The sequence below is a fragment of the Rhinatrema bivittatum genome, unplaced genomic scaffold, assembly GCF_901001135.1.
Source record: "Rhinatrema bivittatum unplaced genomic scaffold, aRhiBiv1.1, whole genome shotgun sequence".
Classification (NCBI taxonomy): Eukaryota; Metazoa; Chordata; class Amphibia; order Gymnophiona; family Rhinatrematidae; genus Rhinatrema; species Rhinatrema bivittatum.
Window position 1 is genome coordinate 23,947 of NW_021820844.1, and position 21,693 is coordinate 45,639.

General features: G+C 54.5%; 1 protein-coding gene across 6 annotated transcripts in view; it reads right to left on the reverse strand.

Annotated features, from left to right (window-relative positions):
* The window catches only part of LOC115082213 (zinc finger protein 324B-like), a 38,565-nt gene that overhangs the window by 16,448 nt on the left and 424 nt on the right, over positions 1-21,693 (reverse strand). For 4 of the 6 annotated variants that reach the window (XM_029586467.1, XM_029586466.1, XM_029586465.1 and 1 more), the window contains exons 2-10: positions 21,259-21,386; positions 20,610-20,723; positions 20,001-20,114; positions 19,730-19,843; positions 17,645-17,730; positions 17,062-17,188; positions 16,524-16,637; positions 16,253-16,366; positions 9,587-9,736 (exon numbers count right to left, since the gene is read on the reverse strand). In XM_029586467.1, the coding sequence (XP_029442327.1) occupies positions 9,587-9,736; positions 16,253-16,366; positions 16,524-16,637; positions 17,062-17,188; positions 17,645-17,730; positions 19,730-19,843; positions 20,001-20,114; positions 20,610-20,628 (838 nt within the window). In that variant the 5' untranslated portion in view covers positions 20,629-20,723; positions 21,259-21,386. Of the gene's footprint in view, positions 1-9,586; positions 9,737-16,252; positions 16,367-16,523; positions 16,638-17,061; positions 17,189-17,644; positions 17,731-19,729; positions 19,844-20,000; positions 20,115-20,609; positions 20,894-21,258; positions 21,387-21,693 lie in introns of those variants that run through there. The other 2 variants (XM_029586468.1, XM_029586464.1) reach the window with 2 other exon arrangements.

Genomic DNA, 21,693 nt, shown 5'->3' on the forward strand with positions numbered 1-21,693 from the left:
TCCTCGGGCAGTAGCTGTTGAGAGGTGAGGAGCTGTTGAACCCATCGAAGCCCGGCTCTCTGAGTCAGAGAACCGCAGATAGCCGCCCGGACCCCCAGCGCCAAGACTTCGAAGATCTTCTTGAGGGCGACCTCCAGCTTTCTATCCTGTATATCTCGCAGCGCGGTGCCCCCTGTGACCGGGATGGTAGTTCTCTTCGTGACGGCGGACACCGCTGAATCAACCTTGGGGACCTTAAGGAGGTCCAGGAAGTCCCCCGGAAGAGGATAGAGCTTGTCCATCGCCCTGCCGACCCGAAGGGACGCCTCCGGGTTATCCCACTCTCTCACCAGGAGATGGAGAAAAGAATCGTGAATGGGAAAGGTCTTCGCTATGGGGCGCAGGCCTGCCAAGACAGGGTCTCCCTTGGAGGTAGCGGAGGCTACGGAAGGAGCCGGGGGTCCCGGTGGTTCAATGGGAGGGTCGAGGTCCAGTTCCTTGAGAACGTGAGGGATGAGATCCGCCAATTCCTCTTTGCGAAAGATGCGAAGGACCCACGGATCATCGCATTCCAGGTGCGCTGTTACGCCCGAATCGTCATCCACTTGTGCCAAAGGATCGCCCCCGGATCCGGCGAGGGAGACGGGCCCCCTAGGAAAAGCGGTATACTCAGGGGCCCCCTGGCGCCGCCCCCTACGGTCCCCGGTACCGATGTCGTAGTGCCCGAGGGCCTGGGGGCCTTGGCGGGGGGAGGAGAGAGAACTGCCCCCCCCCTGAGGACTCAGGCTCTGTAAATAAGCCTGGTGCATAAGTACCACGAAGTCCGCCGAAAAACTGAGCGGCCCCGCCGAGGGCGGGGGCATGGGGTCCCTGGAGGGTCCAGCCGAGGAAGGCAGAGGCCCCGAATCCGAGATCGGGGGCGCGGACGGCAAAAAATCATCAGACGGCTCCTCCGTGTCTGAGCCCACGCTGCCTTCTAACTCTAAGATGGCCGCCGCTCCCGCCAAGGACGGGGGCGGGGCTACCCCTCGAGGCCCGTGGCGCTCCGAGCGCGGCGGCGAAGTTGTCGGTGGGACGGCGCCCGCTTCCCCCCCGGGGGGGCACCGACCACATGGACCGTCCCTCGAGGCGCCGTGACCCGGACCGCCGCAGGACGGACAGCGAGCGCGTTGCATCGCGCGAGGCCCGAGTCAGACGCAGCACCTCGAGCACGCAGCAGCTGATGATCGCGGCGCGGGAGGAGCGGGCTCGCCGTGCCCTCAAACCACCACCCAAACACCCTCAACCCCAGGGGGGGCAGGGAAATGGGACCTCCTTGCTGCCTGCGGCCCCGGGGAATGAAACGTCGCAGGGCCGCGGGGGAGGTGAGTCGCCGCGAAAGAAAGGAGGGGAGAGGCTGGCCCCACCAGCATCCACCTCAGGCTGCGCCGAACCTGTGCTGAAAGAAAAGAAACACAAGCCCCAAACAACAAGCTTCCCCCAGCTTACCCCTGAAGAATACAAGGAGCGCGAGAGACAAACAAAGCAGGTAAGAGACAGTCCTGATGGCAGGATGAGCAGAGGGGCCAAGGGAACCGGTTTCCCTCTGGCAGGAACAAAGTTTCCTCCTTCTTTTCCTTTTTTTTTTTTTTTTTTTTTTTAACTAACTTGATCCATCAAACGAAAGAGAGAGAAAATAAGTATATGTATAGCGGAAAACCACTAAATAGGGGGAACCATGAGATCCCCTCCTCACATCTGCTGGAGTCAGAGAGATACTGAGGATCTAGGAGGGTGCACCAGCTTATATACCAGCACCCTTAAAACTTTACTCTGACTCCATCTGCTGGACGGGGGACATAACCCACCGTCTGGACTGATCCTGTACGTACAGGGAATGGGCAATACTCCATTTAGGCGAGCGACCAAGACTCTGGCAAGGATTTTAAGGTCAATGTTAATGAGTGATATGGGCCGGTAAGAGCCACAATTTGTGGGGTCACGGCCTGGTTTCGGTAACACTGTGATACCAGCAGTATTAGCGTCCCGTCCAATGGCCGACCCCTGCAAGAGGGAGTTAAACGCGTCCGTCAAAGGTCCCACCAGGAGATGGGCAAACTTGCGATAATAACAACCCGTATAGCCGTCGAGACCTGGAGCCTTTCCAGGCTTCAATTGTTTAATGGCGGTGAGCACCTCCTCGGTCTCAATAGGCTTGTCCAGAAAAACCCTCTGTGATTCAGTCAGGGAAGGTAAGTGCACCGATTGCAAGTAGTCGACAATGGCTGTATCATTTATCGTACCATCAGATGAATATAAATGGGCATAAAAATTTGTAAAAGCATGCCTAATACCCTCCGACGTCGTAGTAGCAGAGTCCCCTGATGTAACTATCCTGGCGATGGTCGCCTGTGCCCTCTTAGCTCGCAGCTTTTGGGCTAAATATCACCCTGCTTTATTGCCTCCCTCAAAGAATTTCTGTTTTAACAAGAGCATATGATGGCTAATAACTTTGTCATCCAGGGACCGAAGTTTGCCCTTAATCTGTAATATTTGGTTATAAACAGAATTCGAGGAGGTAGCGCTGTGCCTTTTAGTCAAGACCCCTAACTGAGCTAGCAGACTGAGCCTAGTGGCCTCCCTTTTCTTGGTGCAGTATGCTGCTTGAGAAATAAAGAGGCCCCGCATCACAGCCTTAGAGCATTCCCATACTGTCAAGGGGGTCATATCCTCTGTCTTATTTTCCTGAAAAAAGAGTTTCAGGTGGGACTCTATCTTGGTAACAAAATCCCGATCCTTAAGCAAGCCCTCATTAAGTCGCCATGGCCTGTACCCAGGGACAGTGTCCTGAAGTTCAACATCTATCCAGATTGGGGCATGGTCAGACCAGGTGATATGGTCTATCTCTGTTTTCCGCACCCTATTTTGCATTTGTGTGGAGACAAAAAAATAGTCAATCCGAGAGTACGTGCCGTGGGGATGAGAGTAAAAGGAATAGGATCTAGAGTGTGGATACCTCCGCCGCCAGATATCAATCACACACCATTTGGCAAGGAAGCTACGCCACTTGGACCGAAAACTATGAGCGGCACTGGTGCCTGAACTGTTGTCCAAAGAGGGTGATAAAGTGGCATTAAAATCACCCCCCAGAACTAAATCCCCTTCTAAATGCTTTAACAGGAGGTCATCAATGTGATTCAGAAAGGCCACCTGATCCGTGTTTGGGAAATAGACATTTAGCAGGGAGATTATATTTTTACCCACCCTAAGTTTCAGAAAAACATATCTGCCCTGGGGATCTATCAATTTAAATAACTCCTCATGAACACATGCAGAGGAAAGTAGGATGCCCACCCCAGCATATTTCTGCTCTTTAGAGCTGGCTGCCCAATAACAGGTAGAGAACTGAGGGAAAGTCGGAAGCCGTTCATGGTGTCTCCGTACATGCGTTTCTTGAATAAATGCTATTCCTGCCCTCTGTCGCTGAAGCTCCTTACGGAGCAGCAAACGTTTCCTCGGAGTATTCAGCCCCTTCACATTTAGGGATAATATCCTAGTAGCCATGTCGCATAACAAGTACATAGCACACCCGTGGCGGTGAGGACAGTGCCCCCCCTCCTGTAGTACCAAGGATCAGTCCAGGACACCTGGGTTGTGACTCCGCACTAGTAGATGGAGACAGACTTAAACTTGTGGGCGGAGCCATATATGCCCCTGTGTCAGTCACAGCCCCTCAGTCATACGTAATGTCAAAGTAGAACACAACCAGAGAACTAAACTAGCTATAAACCGCTAAAAGAACGGGGAAAGAAACACCCCTCCTGGAAACGGACTCTTCAACCGAGAGAGCTAAACAAGCGGAACAGAATAATTCAGAACAATGAGCGGACTCTCCGTTACTTCAGCGCAGCACTGCGGGCGGGATCCTGGACTGATCCTTGGTACTACAGGAACGAAAATTATCAGGTAAGAAACTAATTTTCCTTTCCCTGTACGTACCAGGATCAGTCCAGGACACCTGGGATGTACCAGAGCAAACCTACTGAGGGTGGGAAGCAGAGAGTCCCGCTCGGAGTACCCTCTCTCCAAAACCCCCGGAATCGGTAGCCCGGACATCCAGCCGGCAATGCCTGATAAAAGTATGCAACGACTGCCAGGTAGCCGCCCTGCAAATCTCTTGAGGCGACACCTGCGACGCTTCCGCCCAAGACGCCGCTTGAGATCGAGTCGAGTGAGCCCTCAGGCCCACGGGAAGTGGTTTTCCCCGCATCAAGTACGCCAAACCAATGGCCTCCATGAGCCAACGGGCGATCGTTGTGCGGGACGCTGCGGCCCCTTTCTTTGGACCAGAGAACAGGACAAACAGATGATCCGTGACCCGAAACGGATTAGTGACCTCCAGATATCGGAGGAGGGATCTCCGCACGTCAAGCTTCCTTAAGTCCCTTGCTTCTGGGACGGAGGACTCCCCGCCCACCAAAGCGGGCAGCTCCACCGATTGATTCACGTGAAAAGACGAAACAACTTTGGAAGGAACCGTCCGCAAGAGACTCCGGAATCTGAAATACGCAAGAAAGGTTCCCTACAGGACAGGGCCTGTAAATCGGAAACACGCCGTGCCGAGGCAATCGCCACCAAGAACGCCGTTTTTTAAAGTGAGATCCTTAAGAGTTACGCGTTTCAAGGGCTCAAACGGCGCCGCGCATAGAGCGGAGAGAACCCAATTGAGGTGCCAAGCCGGACAAGGGAGACGCAATGGAGGACGAAGGTGCTTAGCTCCCCAAAGGAAACGAGAAATATCCGGGTGAAGCGCCAGGGACGTACCACGGCCCTTACCTCGCAAACAACCAAGCGCCGCTACTTGAACCCTTAGAGAACTGCACGCCAGACCTTTGGCTAGACCTGCCTGGAGAAAACACCAGAATGTCGGAAACTGAAGCCGAAGTGGGGTCCACCCCACGCTGCACGCACCATTCCTCAAAAACCACCCAGACACGGACATAAGCCAGAGATGTCGACTGTTTCCTGGAACGCAGCAACGTAGCCACCACCGCATCTGAGTAACCTTTACTCTTCAGGCGCCTCCTCTCAAAAACCATGCCGCGAGACAGAAGTGATCCGCATCCTCCAAACAGACGGGGCCCTGATGGAGTAGGCCCGCCATTCCTTGGAGCCGAAGGGGTGCCGCTACTGCCAGCTGGACGAGGTCTGCGAACCACGGCCGGCGCGGCCACTCCAGTGCCACCAAGATCACCTTGGCCGGGTGCAACTCTATGCGCCGTAGAATCTTGCCGATCATTGGCCACGGGGGAAACACGTAGAGCAACACATCCGTCGGCCATGGAAGCACCAACGCATCGACGCCTTCTGCCCCCCGTTCTCGACGTCGACTGTAAAATCGCGGAGCCTTCGCATTGTGCCACGTGGCCATCAGATCCATGTGGGGCACACCCCACGTTTCGCAAATGAGAAGGAACGCTACGTCCCCCAGCTCCCACTCTCCGGGATCTAAGCGATGACGGCTGAGAAAATCCGCCTGAACGCTGTCGACTCCCGCAATGTGAGATGCTGCTATGTTGCTGAGATGCAGCTCTGACCAAGCCATCAAGCGCTGAGCCTCCTCCGCCACCTGGGGGCTCCTTGTTCCGCCCTGGCGGTTGATGTATGCCACGGTGGTCGCATTGTCCGACAACACTCGGACTGCCTTTCCCCGCAGCAACGGCAGGAAGGCTTGTAGGGCCAGACGGACCGCTCTGGTCTCTAGGCGATTGATAGACCACTGGGCTTGCGACACTGACCATCGGCCTTGGACCGAGCTGCCTAGGCAGACCGCCCCCCAACCGGAGAGGCTGGCATCCGTGGTTACCACTGTCCAATCGGGCACCAGAAGGGAGACTCCAGAAGACAGATGACTGGGATCCAGCCACCAGAGTAGGCTGGACCTCGCGTGTCCCGCTGGAGGAAGCGGGAGATGGAAGCCCTCCGAGACCGGGCTTCCAGCGGGACAGTAAGGAGGACTGTAATGGTCGCAGATGAGCGAATGCCCAGGGAACCAGCGCCAGCGTGGAGGCCATAGACCCTAGGACCGTAAGGTAGTCGCAGACTCGCGGTCGGCGGAGAGACAATAAGCGCCGTACTTGAGATTGTAGTTTGCACACCTGGTCGTGCGACAGGAACACCTTGCCCTGCTTCGTGTCGAACACCGCTCCTAGATATTCCAAGGTCTGCGTGGGTGCCAGATGACTTTTGCTGAAGTTGACCACCCATCCCAGGGACTGCAGGAGATGGAGGACCCTGGCCACCGACTTCCGACACTGATCCTCGGACCTCGCCCGAATCAGCCAATCGTCCAGATAAGGATGGACCAGGAGACCTGCTCGGCGCAACTGCGCTGCCACCACAACCATCACCTTCGTGAATGTACGGGGAGCTGTCGCGAGCCCAAACGGGCGCGCCCGAAACTGATAATGCCGTCCTAGAATGCAGAACCTGAGGAAGCTTTGGAACGACGGCTGAATGCCTATGTGAAGATACGCCTCCGTGAGATCCAGGGAGGCCAGGAACTCGCCGGGCCGTACCGTACCGCAGCAATGACTGACCGAATCGTCTCCATTTTGAAGTGAGGAACGCGAAGGCATCGGTTTACCCCCCTTGAGATGCAGAATTGGTCTGGACGTGCTGTCTTTCTCTGGGACGATGAAGTAAATGGAGTAACGGCCCTTGCCTTGTTGGCTGACCGGGACGGGGGAAATGGCTTCCAATGCTTCTAAGCGTCGGATGGTGTCTAGCACCGCCGCCTTCTTCTCGGGGGCCTTGCAGGGCGAGGCAAGGAACTTGTCCGCTGGAGTGCGAGCAAAATCTAACGCGTAGCCGTGTCTTATCACGTTGAGGATCCACTGGTCCGACGTTACACCGGGCCATCTCTCGCAAAAGGACATCAACCGCACCCCGACATTCTGCTGGGGGCGCGGCGGGAGAGGGGCCGACCACCTTTCATTGCGAAGACTTGGCCCCCGTGATCGCCAGGGGACCCCCTTGCCTTCCGAAGCGCTTCCCCCGAAAGGACTGCTGCTGCTGCCACTGCGGGGCACGGGAGGAAGAAGACCTTTGAATGGCAGCGCCCAGAGGTGAGCCTTGGAAGAGCCATCTGCCGCCCAGTTGCGTAGCCACAGGAGTCGGCGCGCCGAAACCGCAGCCACCATGGATCTCGCCGACGTGCGCAGCAGATCGTGGAGAGCATCTGCGCCATATGCTATTGCCGCCTCCAACCTATCCGCCTGCACTGCCTCGTCTGCAGAAAGATCCGCATTGGCCTGTAGAACTTGAGCCCAGCGCAATCTAGCTCGCATAGCGAAATTCGTGCAGATGGCGGCTCGTACTCCCAGCGCGGAAACCTCGAAAATCTTCTTAAGCTGCACTTCCAGCTTCCTGTCCTGAAGATCCCTGAGGGCTGTCGCTCCCGTGAGTGGGATAGTGGATCTCTTTGTTACCGCAGGAACCGCCGAATCCACCTTGGGAAGTTTGAGAAGGTCCAGCGCATCCTCCGGGAGCGGGTAAAGCTTGTCCATGGCTTTGCTGACCTTCAGACCCAATTCTGGGGTGTCCCATTCCCGGAAGAGGATGTCCGTTGAAGAAAAATGAAACGGAAAAGCCACTGCCGGACCCGTGAGGCCTAACAGGACCGGATCCATGTTCGCCTCCTGCCGAACCACTACCGGAGGGGCCTCTATACCCAGCTCCTGGAGAATGGCCGGAATTAAGGGTGGCAGTTCCTCCCTGCGAAAGAGCCGGACCACCTTGGGATCGTCTCCCTCCACTGCCTGTGATCCTTTTCCTGCGCCGGATGGAGCGGATCCGCCCGCTGCCACCTTGTCGGCCCCCTTTAGGGGCTCTTCAGGGGAATCAGTGTCTGCCCCCGTGGAGGAATCTGAGTCCGCCTCCTGTGGGACGCCACGTGGAGGCCTCTTCCCCCTGGAAGAGGCCTCGGGGGCACTTCAGCAACCCCCGATGGCCTCTTGGATTTCTTCAGCAGTGGAGCCTTGCAGGATTCCCTCCGGCCGCACTTGCTTTTCATATATTTCAGGACTTTGCGCAGCAAAAGCGCAAAGTCCTCAGAAAAGGAGCCAGAATCGGAAGAAACCTCAGCGGGGCTCCCCGGGGCCCCCGAGGGACCCCCCCTCGCCGCGATTCGGGGGGGGCCCCCGAGGGACACCCCCCCGCCGCGATTCATTGAGGAGACAGCGCGGGAGGCAAGGCCGAAGGCCCTGCCGTTTCCCGCACCATTTCGCGCCCCGTGGCCAAAATGGCCGCCGCTCCCGCACTGAGCGGGAAAAAACTCCTGGGGCCTCTCAACCGCGCCCCCCCCCGCTCGGCGGCGGTCGCGCGGGTCGCAAACGAGCCCCCCGAGACGCCCCGGACGACCCTTCATCTCCCGGGATGCAGGCAGCACAAAAGCCCTCGCGCGCGCCGAGCCGCAGGCCCTGCAAACCGAGCCACGAGGCATGCCGGCGAAAACGGCGCGAAGAAGGAGACCACGGCAGCAAAACAATAAATAAATAAAATTCGCGCGAACGGCCTCCCCCCTGCCAGCAGCGCTCCCCCCGAGAGCAGACTCGAAGAAAACAGAGAGCCGGCACAAAAATAAAAACACACTTTTTTTTTTTTTTTTTTTTTACAAAAAAACGCCTGTCGCTGTCCGTGGTCCTGGAGCCCTAATCCAGCAGGGGTGAGTGAACCGGGCTCCCCGGTGTCACCCCTGACGCTGCTACTAGGAAAGCCGGGTCCTCGACCCTAGCAGCGGCCTCAACCAGGGGGGGGTAGTCCCCTCAGGACCTCTCAATCCCCCTGGGAGGCAGGGCGGACGGACGTCAGTGACAATTTGGCAAAAACCCCAATTACAAACACCGTAGCCTAAACTGGCCTAAAACCAAAAAGAAATAACCAACCCTGACGGAGTACCAGAACCAGGGCAGGGAGGAGCTGTGACCGCACCTGCACCATCTACTGGAGACAGAGTAAGACTGAGGGGCTGTGACTGACACAGGGGCATATATGGCTCCGCCCACAAGTTTTAGTCTGTCTCCATCTACTGGTGCGGAGTCACAACCCAGGTGTCCTGGACTGATCCTGGTACGTACAGGGAACTGAATAAATTAAGAAATGACACCTGAAAGACTTTTTGTCAGGATCTAGACAGGACTGCAGGTTATGCCTCTCAATCTGCTGGAGTCAGAGGAAATACTGAAGGATGGCAGGTGGCGCACCAGTATATCTAGGGGGTGCTTTCAGTTTTCTCTCTGACTCCATCTGCTGGAGGGGAGGCATAACCCAGCAGTCTGGACTGATCCTGGTACGTACAGGGAACTCCTTTCATAATTCTCCTGCTGGGGTCCCACAATCCCACGAGGATGGAAACCGTTTCCTGTGCAATCCCCCTCCCTCCCTCCTGCTGCTCCCCCTGCCTTCCTCCCTCTTACTGTTCCCAGGAGGGGGGTTTCCTGCTGCCACTGGGAGCCCTCCACACAAGAAAGGTCAGAGGTCAGGGACATGATTTAACGCCTCCTCCTCGCTGTGTCTGGCCCAGAGGAGGCCTCGTGTCTCAGCAATGTTTGGATCGGCCCAGCAGTACCTTTAATCCAAGCTGCATCGCCTGCTTCATGCAGCTCCTCACAGGCGCCTGAGATGCTCAGGTTCCCTCTGTCCTCAGATCTCGGGGGCTCAGTCCCACGTCCTTCTTGCTTAAATCGGATTAAAATGTCAGGGGTGACACTGGGGGAGCCTGTTATGGGAAAAGATGGTTACAATATGTAGAAACGTTACCCCAGAGCCTGTATTATCAGTGCAAGTGAGCTCAGGATTAAGCTGTGTCCATAGACACTGCCACCAGTGCAGCGCTAAGAAAGGAGGGTGCTGCTGGGCTGATCATCATCAGAAATCCCTTCAAAGAGAATCTTGATCATTTTAACACCGAGGTGGGTGACTTCATTCCTCAGGATCTATAAAATAATCTGGTGTGGTTACTGCTATTGCAAAAACATGCTGAACATTTCTACCTCAAAGAGTATTTTTGATAAAACCAGATGTTTTTTCATCCAGCTGCCCGATTTCAGAAATCTGACTCTCCCTGGCTCCTCCGCTTCATTATAATTATATGAGGCAGGGCGGGAGATGTCACTAGAAGGCACCAAAGCCAAGGAATTCTTAGACAGGAGGGTGAGGGAAGGTGGAAAGGAGACTCCTGGAGAAGAGGACAGGATATGAAGATGACGGAGGAATCTGCAGAGGAAACGTGAGAGAATATTTCTTTACTGACAGGGGGGTGGATGCCTGGAGTCCCCTCCTGACAGAGGCAGCAGCAGCTTGCAACCAATAGGAAAATTAGGTTCTTACCTTTGCTAATTTTCGTTCCTGTAGTACCAAGGATCAGTCCAGACTGCTGGGTTATGCCTCCCCTCCAGCAGATGGAGTCAGAGAGAAAACTGAAGACACTCCCTAGATATACTGGTGTGCCACCTGCGATCCTTCAGTATATGTGATATCAAAGCAGAAACGAACGACAGGACCACTGTAGCCACTGTCAAAGTCATCAAAATATTTTAGTACCCATTGAGCAGAACAAGTAAAAACTTCCTTGAGAAACAAGAACAAGGAACAAACATGACCACAACAGGACAACCAAAACGGTATAGAACAACCCAAACCAAGGTCAACTTACCGTGGAAACTGGACCACGAGCCGTAAGAATCTGACATCGAGAAAACCTGAAATACGAGCGGACTCCCAGAAAACTTGGGCGGGCGTCTGGACTGATCCTTGGTACTACAGGAACGAAAATTAGCAAAGGTAAGAACCTAATTTTCCTTTCCCTGTACGTACCAGGATCAGTCCAGACTGCTGGGATGTACCCAAGCCGCCTTAAATGGGATGGGACCCCGAGAGTCCCGCTCGAATCACACTGCTGCCAAAAGAAGCAGCCGACGGCCCCCGAACATCTACGCGATAATGTCGAGCAAAAGTATGCAACGACTTCCAAGTGGCCGCCCTACAAATCTCCTGGGTAGAGACCTGAGTACTCTCAGCCCAGGAAGACGCCTGTGAACGGAGAGAGTGGGCCTTAAGCCCGTCCGGAACGGGCTTACCACACCCAATGTACGTGGATGCTATCGAGCTCTTCAGCCAGCGGGCAATAGTAGCTTTTGAGGCCTGTAAACCCTTTTTGGGCCCCTGCCACAATACAAACAGGTGATCTGACTGCCGAAAATCATTGGTGACCTCCAAATATCGCAAAAGCACTCGACGAACATCCAAACGCTTCAAGTCGGAACCGTGAGAAGACTGCAGCTCCTTCTCCGAGAAGGACGGCAAGTCCACCGACTGATTCACGTGAAAAGCCGATACAACCTTAGGCAAGAACGAAGGAACCGTACGTAACGACACCCCTGAGGCAGAGATACGCAAGAACGGCTCCCTGCACGAGAGCGCCTGTAGCTCCGATACCCGACGCGCGGAGGCTATGGCCACTAAGAACACTGTCTTGAGGGTGAGATCCTTTAAGGAGGCTCGCCTCAGCGGCTCAAAGGGCGCGACGGTGAGGCTCTTGAGTACCAAATTCAAGCTCCAGGAAGGACAAGGGGCTCTGAGTGGAGGACATAAGTTTCGAACACCGCGCAAGAATCTGGCCACGTCCGGATGACATGCGAGAGAGGATCCTTCAAACTTTCCTCTCAAACAACCCAGAGCCGCCACCTGGACTCGCAGAGAACTATAAGCCAAACCCTTCTTCAGACCATCCTGTAGAAAGGTAAGGATATCCGCTATCGCCGCACGACGAGGCTGAACTTGGGCGGTCGCGCACCAGGAGTCGAATGCTTTCCACACCCTGGCATAAGCAAGTGTGGTAGAAGGTCTCCGCGCGCGAAGCAAGGTAGAAATAACCGGCTCCGAATAGCCTTTCTTTCTCAACCGCCGCCGTTCATAAGCCAAGCCGCCAGACAAAAGCGATCCGCTAGATCGAAAAATACTGGTCCTTGACGAAGAAGTTTCGGAAGGTGGCCCAACCGTAAGGGCCCGTCCCTGGCGAGATTGACTAGGTCCGCAAACCACGGTCTTCTTGGCCACTCGGGAGCAACTAGAATCACTGGTCCCTGATGGGATTCTAGACGCCTTAACACCTTGCCTACTAAGGGCCAGGGGGGGAACACATAGAGAAGGGTGTGACAAGGCCATGGAATCGCTAGCGCATCTACCCCCTCCGATCCGTGTTCTTGCCTTCGGCTGAAAAAGCGTGCTGCCTTGGCGTTGAGCCGAGTTGCCATCAGGTCTAGGCGCGGCACTCCCCATCGCCGGGTGATGAGACTCATCGCCTGGTCCGAGAGCTCCCACTCCCCGGGATCCAAGTACCGACGACTGAGATAATCCGCTTGAACGTTGTCTACGCCCGCGATGTGAGTGGCCGCGATGCGGGCCAGGTGGCGTTCCGCCCAGGCCATTAACAAGGACGCTTCGACCGCCACCTGCTGACTTTTCGTGCCGCCCTGTCGATTTATGTATGCTACCGTGGTCGCGTTGTCCATCAGAACCCGAACCGCCCGGCCCCGTACCATTGGCAGAAATTGACGCAAAGCTAGGCGTACTGCCCTGGTTTCCAGACGGTTGATGGACCACGACGCTTGGCGATGGGTCCACGTCCCTTGCACTGCACGGGATTGACAGACTGCCCCCCAGCCGGTCAGACTGGCATCCGTCGTCACTATGACCCAAGGGGGGGGCTCGAGGTCCACTCCTTGCAAAAGATTGTCCGGGACCAACCACCAGCTTAAGCTGGACCGCGCCGGTTCTATCAGTGGCAACTGCACTCCGTAATCCTCGGATTTCTGGTCCCAGCGAGAAAGGAGAGCCCTTTGCAACGGCCGCATATGAGCAAAAGCCCACGGCACCATCTCCAGAGTAGACACCATATGTCCAATGACTTGCAAATAATCCCAGGCCGTGGGTAACTGGAGATCTAGAAGCCGCTGTACCTGAAACATCAGATGCTCCATTCTCTGTCGAGTCAGAAATACCTTGCCTACCAGGGTATCGAAACGCGCTCCCAAAAAATCCAACCGTTGACTCGGAAGCAGCTGGCTCTTTGCAAAGTTGACCACCCAGCCTAGCGACTGAAGTTGCTGTATCACCAATCGGACTGCCCGGTTGCACTCGCTTTCCGATTTCGCCCGTATGAGCCAATCGTCCAGGTAGGGATGTACCAATATTCCTTGACGTCGCAGGAAAGCGGCGACTACCACAAGAACCTTGGTAAACACTCTTGGCGCTGTAGCGAGGCCGAAAGGAAGGGCACAAAACTGGTAGTGTTCTCCCAACACCATGAATCTCAGATATCTCTGATGACGCTCCCGGATTCCGATGTGGAGATATGCCTCGGCTAGATCCAAAGAAGCCAAAAATTCTCCCTTGTGGACGGCCGCAATAACAGACCTTAGAGTTTCCATGCGAAACCGGGGAACGCGCAAGGCCTTGTTTACTCACTTCAAATCCAGAATGGGACGGAACGTACCTTCCTTCTTTGGGACTAGAAAATAAATGGAATAGCGGCCCGTTCTTGTCTCGTCCGGGGGAACGGGTAGTATTGCCCCGAGGGCCCGTAAGTGGTTCACCGTTTCGGCTATAACAAGTTGCTTTTCCCGAGGCCCGCAAGGGGATATCATAAAAAAGTCCCGGAGGGGTCGAGCAAAGTCCAACTCGTAACCGTGACGCACCACGTCGAGGACCCATTGATCCGAAGTTATTTTGACCCACTCCTCCCAAAACCGGGACAACCGACCTCCGATAAGTTGAACCGAGGAGTGGGCCTGCGCACCTTCATTGAGCTGGCTTGATGGCCGGGAAAGTCTGCGAGGCACCCCCCCGGGGAGGCCGCCTACCACGAAAGGAAGAAGACCAAGATTGGGACCTTGCCGGTTGCTTCTGGGAAAAGGAGCCACCCCTCCCCATTCGGAACCGGCGCTGACCCCGAAAACGAGCTCTGGCATTTCCAAAAGACCGAGACTGACGCGGTTTGTCCTCTGGCAACTTGTAAACCTTATTATCACCCAGGTCTTTAATAAGTTGATCCAACTCTTCACCAAACAATAGCTTACCCTTAAAAGGAAAGGAACCTAGGCGTGCCTTGGAAGAAGCGTCCGCCGACCAACGACGGAGCCATAGCAGTCGCCGTGCGGAAACCGCGGAGGACATAATCCGAGCTGAGGTCCGCAACAAATCATACAAAGCATCCGCTGTATAGGCCACCGCAGCCTCCACGCAGTTGGCTTGCTCCGCCTCGCCAGGTGGAAGCTCTTGGGAAGTAAGCAGCTGCTGAACCCAGCGCAGGTTGGCCCTCTGCACCAGGCTGCTGCACGCCGCTGCCCGGACCCCTAGGGCCGCTACATAAAAAATGCGCTTGAGCAAGACCTCCAGCTTGCGATCCTGAAGATCCTTGAGAGCTATCCCCCCCGTAACGGGGATGGTGGTGTGTTTGACCACAGCCGTCACCGCCGAATCCACCGAGGGGGTCTTTAGGAGATCCAGGGAGTCCGCCGGTAGGGGATACAGTTTTTCCATGGCCCTGCTCACACGCAGCGAAGCCTCTGGGACCTCCCACTCTTTGGAAACAAGTTGTAACACCTTATGATGAAAGGGGAACGTTTGAGGGGGGGCCTTCAGGCCCGCCATAGCCACGTCCCCCGTGGAAGTGTCCGCGTCTTGCTGCGGGGCCGGAAGCTCCAACTCCTTCAATACATGAAGGATTAAATATGCTAACTCCTCTTTGCCGAACAAGCGGCGCACCTGGGGGTCGTCCCCTTCAACCAATGCAGGATCGGCCCCTGCGAACGAATCCGGGTCCCCCTGAGGCTCTGGTAATCCTGCAGCCGGCGGGCGGGGGTCCTGAGCCCCCTGGTCCCCGCGGACGAGGGTCACTAACCCCCACGCTCCCTTGATCCCCCCCAAGCCTGGGAAGCTTGGGAGGGGGGGGGGCCCATCAGCTTCCCATCCTGCCTCTGCCTGCAAGAAAGCTTTGTGCATTAACAGCACAAAATCTGCCGAAAAAGGCACAGACCTCTTCAAAGCTGCCTTACCTGCACCAGAAGGGGGAGGGGCTGCCTCCTCCTCCAAAACGGGCGGCGATTCTGCCATTAGACCGGATGGAGAGGGAGGAGGGGAGAACTCCTCCTCCGACGCTGATAGCTCCGGCTGCCTCGTGGCCAAGATGGCCGCCGCCCTCCTCCCTGAGGGGGGAGGGGCCGAATATCGGGAGCCCGGCTGCTTGCTCTGCCGCGACGGGGAAGGAGAAGGACGGCAGCTGCGGGCGGCGCTCGGCCCCCCCGAGGGTCCCTCGCCCCCGGGAAGACATCGGGTGCAGAGACCCTCGCGGGAGAGTCGCGCCCCCGCCCCCCCGCAGGCCGAAGATCGCGGCATCCCGGGCCGAAACGCAGGCGGCAGGTAAAAGCGCGCCAAAAAACAGAAGAGAACAAACGTGGCTCGCAAAAATGCGCCGGGTGACCCAGCCACCCCCTCCGGAGTCCGCAGAGGCACGGCAGGCCGGGGCTAGAAGCAAAAGCTCACTGCCTGTCACCAACAGGTCTTAAGTGGCTCGAAGGCAGAAAAGGAAACTTTAAAACTTTTTTTTTTTTTTTTTTTCAAAACCCCCTTCAGGGTAAGGGACCCTGGTACATAAAGGGGAGGGTGACCGGCCCACCGGTAATCTCTCCCCCAACCTACTGGGACACTAATCCGGGTATTTCAAGAGGGCAATGCCCTCTGTGCCTGCCCTGCCACTTAGCGCTGCGCTGTCGCTCTGCGCTAAATACCAATGACAAACCTGACTGACAACACTGAACAACAAAGACCCGAAGGTAAGTCAGCACTTGTTCCAGTTCAAAAGAGCAAAGCCCCAGCACAAATAGCCTAACCGGGACAGGACCGCAGGTTATGCCTCTCAATCTGCTGGAGTCAGAGAAAATACTGAAGGATGGCAGGTGGCACACCAGTATATCTAGGGGGTGTCTTCAGTTTTCTCTCTGACTCCATCTGCTGGAGGGGAGGCATAACCCAGCAGTCTGGACTGATCCTGGTACGTACAGGGAACAGCAAATTTACACAGATTTAGGACGGACACAGAGGGCGGTGGTAAAGGCAGGTGGGGAGCAACGGGTACAAGAAACGAGGGAGGGGCCTGTGTGTTAGCTCAGTCGTATGGAAATCCAGAGGGAAGAGGAGGGGAGAATACAAGGCGAGGGCAGGGAGTGGTACTTGCCTATCACAGGAGGGTGAATCCCTTCAGACGTCTCTGATTCAGGAGGATCCAGGAAGGGCAGATCTGCCTCTTGTTTGACGCTCAGTGAGAACACAGACGTTACAATCGGAAGGCCTGGGATGAGAAAACAAACGAGTCTAGGAGGGGTCACCCAGGACCTGCTAATATTATATTAGGAAATGGATTGGAAGTCCCCAAATGTTTGATGTTAATGCCCCATCTCCTGTGATCTGAAAATGCAGAGCCCTTTAAATCCAGAACATTTACTTACTGATGCTGGGGTCCTTCACGGTTTCTTTCCCCTCCAGCTCCCAGTGCTGAGGGAAATATTTCTCATCTTCCTTCTTAATCTTCAATACAACATCAGGATTAAGAATTGAATAACCTGCCAATAAGAAATAGCAAAAATTACATTTAAATTATTCTTGTATAGCCCTGGGAGCTTTCATCTCTTTTCTGTTGAGATGGAGCTGTGAGTGTGTATGTGTGTGTATGTGTGTGTGTGTGTGTGTGTGTGTACAGACACTTGCAGGCTGCCCCTTGATTAAGGTTAAACCTTGGAGAGTTTCTGGTGCAGTCATTTCTATTCCTGACCCTCCTAGCTGGAGGCATTGCAGGTGCCAATCTTCTCTGCCAGCCTGTGCCCTCCTGGAGAGGAGGAGTCCCAGCTTCTTATCAGGAGCATCTGAGAAAGAGTTATCTTAGTATCCCAGGAACCTGGGTTTTCCTATCTAGAGACCAGTGAGCCATGGCAGCAGCCATCCTGCAGTGTGTGTATGGGTGAGAGATGATAGAAAAGGCGGACTTACCCCGTGACATGAGGACGCCGTGAATCTCCTTGATGACCTTCCTGTACAGCTCCTTCTGCCATTCTCCCAGAATGTCCCACTCCACTTCCCAGAAATAAGCAGCGACGTCCCTGAACGTGACCGATGCCTGGAACAGCAAACAGGACCCCCTCAGCCCCTCTCCCTGCAGCTTCATTATAATGTGCAGGCAATAAACTGCGTTCTCTGGCCTCTGTCAGTGAGATCGGCTCCCCAGTTACATTATATCCTGAAGAGAGCTCTATTCTCCGAGATCGATAACATTTTGTAGAGATCTTCTGCTCCTCAAAGATGCCTATCGTGCCTACATTTACAGAAGTCAAACCTTTCCTAAGTGTGTGCACCTTAATCAAGAGGCTTATTTAGGGGCCTGTAGTCAGAGGCTTTATTTAGCCACTTTAAATGGCTGAAAATGGGGCCTGAAATCAGGTGCAGAGCTCTCTCTGAATATCCTGCTTGTGGTAACCATCTCTACCCTTAATGAGCTCCCCCAATGTAAAACCTGACGCGTTAATCCGAGAGGAGCTGCACGAAGCGTTTTATTACAAAGGAATATTTTGCTCACCGCTCCTCCCTCCAGCCGCTCGCTGACCTGAGGCTCCTCCGTTTTCAGCGTCCCTGCTGTGGGGTCAGGCCTGTGACCTCTGCTGCCTGTTACAAACATGGGAAAATGCATTTATTTATTATATTCTACACGAATAAAGCAGCAGGAGCCAGGCATTAATAATGAATGAAAAGCAGAAGACGCATGAAACTCTGAAACTAGACAGATAACTAATCTGGAAAATTCAGAACAAAGAATCCTGGTAAACGGAGCAGAAACAGAACAGAAAGAGGCAGTAAATGCGCAGTAACATTTGACTCTAGAGCAGAGATGTCTGCAGAGCTATACAAGCAGGTTTGTTCTAGAGATGCCACAATCGGCAGCCGGCACAGCTTCTGAAGTCCCGGTGAGCTCTGACCACGTAATCTTGGATCCGGCGGGAGCCCAGGCCACGTATTCTGCACATCTTGCAGTCTGGATGGTAAAGCAAGCTGTCACCAGATGTTCATTTTACAAAGAAGGGCGCAGGTTAGGAATTAATTCCTCACCGTGCAGGGCAGCTCCTTACCACGCTGTTAATGTGGGGTCACATTCCTAACTCTGAGGCCAGGGTTACACCTGCAATTCTCATCTCAGACGTGATAGGAAGCAACTGGCCCTTAAAATAAAGAAGTGAGGGGGGACAAACGTCATTGTCTCTTGGCCGAAACGGTCAAGTTGTCTGGGTATTCACTGATATTCTGTTTTGTTTCATCCAATGAGAGAGAGAGAGAGAGCTCCAAGTCAGTTTAACACCTAGAGACAGACCATGATGGCAGACACAGAGCGTATTGGGCCCATCCAGTCTGCCCAGCCTCATCTCCTGCTCAGCTAAAAGGCCCCTTCCTCTGCCTCAGAGATCCCCTCGGCTCCTCCCAGGCTTTCTTGAACTCAAGCTATGGTGCGCGTCTAATCCTCTACTGATCTTCTGCACCGTAACCTGAGCGAGAGTCTGACCGACAAGAGTCCGGAAGGTGCTTGCCCTCCATAAACCTTCCTCGCTGCAGCGCGCTCGAGTCATTTCTCTACAAAAGGGACGTTTGCAGCGGCTCCACGGGCAGCGAACTCTTCGGCTTTTAAAAAAAGCTCTTGGACGCGCCGACTCAAGAAGGGCGACATTTAGCTCAAAGTGAGAGGATGGGAATCTCGTGAGCTCTGAAAAAGTAAGAATCCCGGAGGAAGACGCTGAGGGCCTTCTGTAGCCATGAAAAGGAACCGAGACAGGGAACCCGCACAGATACCAGGACAGTACGAATCGCTCCTCCCTCCAACCTCCCTCCCTCCCGCTGCCCGGGCTCAGGGGAAGTGAAAGCACAAGCTGCTGCCTGGGAGGGAGGGGGTTGGCATCTAGGAGCGGCACCGGGAGAGTGAGGGATGGAAGGAAGGACGTGAAAGGGAGGAGAGACAGCAGGAGCTGAGGGAAGGGGCGGAGAGACGCTGGGAAGGAGGGACAAAGAAGGAGAGACTTGAGAAGAGGGAAAGACTGGAGAGGGGAGAAGAGGATGACAGACGGGCCAGGGTGAACTGGTGGGGGGTGAATGGGAAAAGGAAGGAAAGGGAAAACCCCATTCGGACCAAAAAAACACAGGCAAACGGTGTCAGAGTCCTCACAACTCCGGACGGCAGTGAAAGAGCTCCCTCTCTCCGCCCAGTGGTTTACGGAGACGAACCCAAACGCAGTGGTGCCCGCACAGCCGGATCACTGCAGGGGTCTTGGGGGTCACGCGAACGTCCGCTGCCAGGCCGAGAGAGGCCGCCCAGCCGATTCACGCAGGGTCCCGCACAAACGGCACGGGCTGGCAGGTCCCGACCTTCGAGAAGACAGCGGTAAAATGCAGGGGCCCCCTCCAGCCCCGTCACCCACATCGACAGTGCAGGACTGAGAGCCTTGCCTGACCGGCCGCCATCCCAGGCCCCCCACTCCCAGCCCAGGCAGCCCAACCCCATCCCATGTAAGGAAACAGATAGCGAGAGAGAGGGGACCGGCCTCTTACCCTCCCGGTGCTGAATTCCTAACTGGCACCGCCTGATCTTAGAAAAGACGCCCGGGAGGAATCTGATACTTGCCTGTTCCAGGAGGGTGAATCCCTTCAGTCGTCTCTGATTCAGGAGGATCCAGGAAGGGCAGATCTGCCTCTTGTTTGACGCTCAGTGAGAACACAGACGTTACAATCGGAAGGCCTGGGATGAGAAAACAAACGAGTCTAGGAGGGGTCACCCAGGACCTGCTAATATTATATTAGGAAATGGATTGGAAGTCCCCAAATGTTTGATGTTAATGCCCCATCTCCTGTGATCTGAAATTGCAGAGCCCTTTAAATCCAGAACATTTACTTACTGATGCTGGGGTCCTTCACGGTTTCTTTCCCCTCCAGCTCCCAGTGCTGAGGGAAATATTTCTCATCTTCCTTCTTAATCTTCAATACAACATCAGGATTAAGAATTGAATAACCTGCCAATAAGAAATAGCAAAAATTACATTTAAATTATTCTTGTATAGCCCTGGGAGCTTTCATCTCTTTTCTGTTGAGATGGAGCTGTGAGTGTGTGTGAGTGAGTGTATGTGTGAGTGTGTGTGTGAGAGTGAGTGAGTGAGTGTGTATGTGTGTGTATATGTGTGTGTGTGTGTGTGTATGTGTGTGTATATGTGTGTGTATATGTGTGTGTATATGTGTGTGTGTGTGTGTGTGTACAGACACTTGCAGGCTGCCCCTTGATTAAGGTTAAACCTTGGAGAGTTTCTGGTGCAGTCATTTCTATTCCTGACCCTCCTAGCTGGAGGCATTGCAGGTGGGATGAGAAAACAAACGAGTCTAGGAGGGGTCACCCAGGACCTGCTAATATTATATTAGGAAATGGATTGGAAGTCCCCAAATGTTTGATGTTAATGCCCCATCTCCTGTGATCTGAAAATGCAGAGCCCTTTAAATCCAGAACATTTACTTACTGATGCTGGGGTCCTTCATGGTTTCTTTCCCCTCCAGCTCCCAGTGCTGAGGGAAATATTTCTCATCTTCCTTTTTAATCTTGAATACAACATCGGGATTAAGAATTGAATGACCTGCCAGTAAAGATAGCAAAATGACTCTCTCATTTCATCTGTTCCCTGTTATTTGTTAATGATATTTTTATTCATCTGATCTGAGTTAGAATCAGGGCAATTCACAACCTGAACAATTTTGACGACGCTGAGGGCAACGGATAACTTGGGCGGGCTGAGCTCTGCCGGACACATTGTCAGGGGTAACGTCCCACTGGACATCCCTGAATAAAATAATAGGGCAGTGTCCGAGTACTGACAGCTTGTCCCCAGATAACTTTCAAGCTTCCCCCGACAACCAGAGGGGGAAAAGCAGCAAACGAAGCAAATCCCCCCCTGGATGCTCCTTGTGACCTCTGCCAAGCCACTCCACCCCCTCATTGCCTCAGGGACAAACTCGGGGGGGGGGGGGGGGGCATTTACTGAGGTTCTCCTCCCATTCTGTGCCTAGGATTAAGTCCTTGGAGCGCGTGAAGGTAACTTACCCTGAGCCACCACTGAAAAGGCACAAGCGAAATCTAAAATAATAACAAAATGATAGAAAAAGCAGACTTACCCCGGGACAGGAGGAGGCCGTGAATCTCCTTGATGACCTTCCTTGTACAGCTCCTTCTGCCATTCTCCCAGAACGTCCCACTCCACTTCCCAGAAATAAGCAGCGACGTCCCTGAACGTGACCGATGCCTGGAACAGCAAACAGGACCCCCTCAGCCCCTCTCCCTCCAGTTTCATTATAATGTGCGGGCAATAAACTGCTTTCTCTGGCCTCTGTCAGTGAGATCAGCTCCCTGACATGGAGAGAGCTCAGCTCTTATTAAATCTCCAGTAATTTGTAGAGTTTGCTTGGTTTCCAGAGAAACCCTGGAGATCTCAGGTGCATCTGTCTGTGCATCAGTGCATGTCAGAGCACCCACGGTGTGCATGGGAGAGGCTGCGTGCCCTCCCCAACATCCCCCACCCTGCCAATCTCTGCCGATCTCGGGGTGAGCAG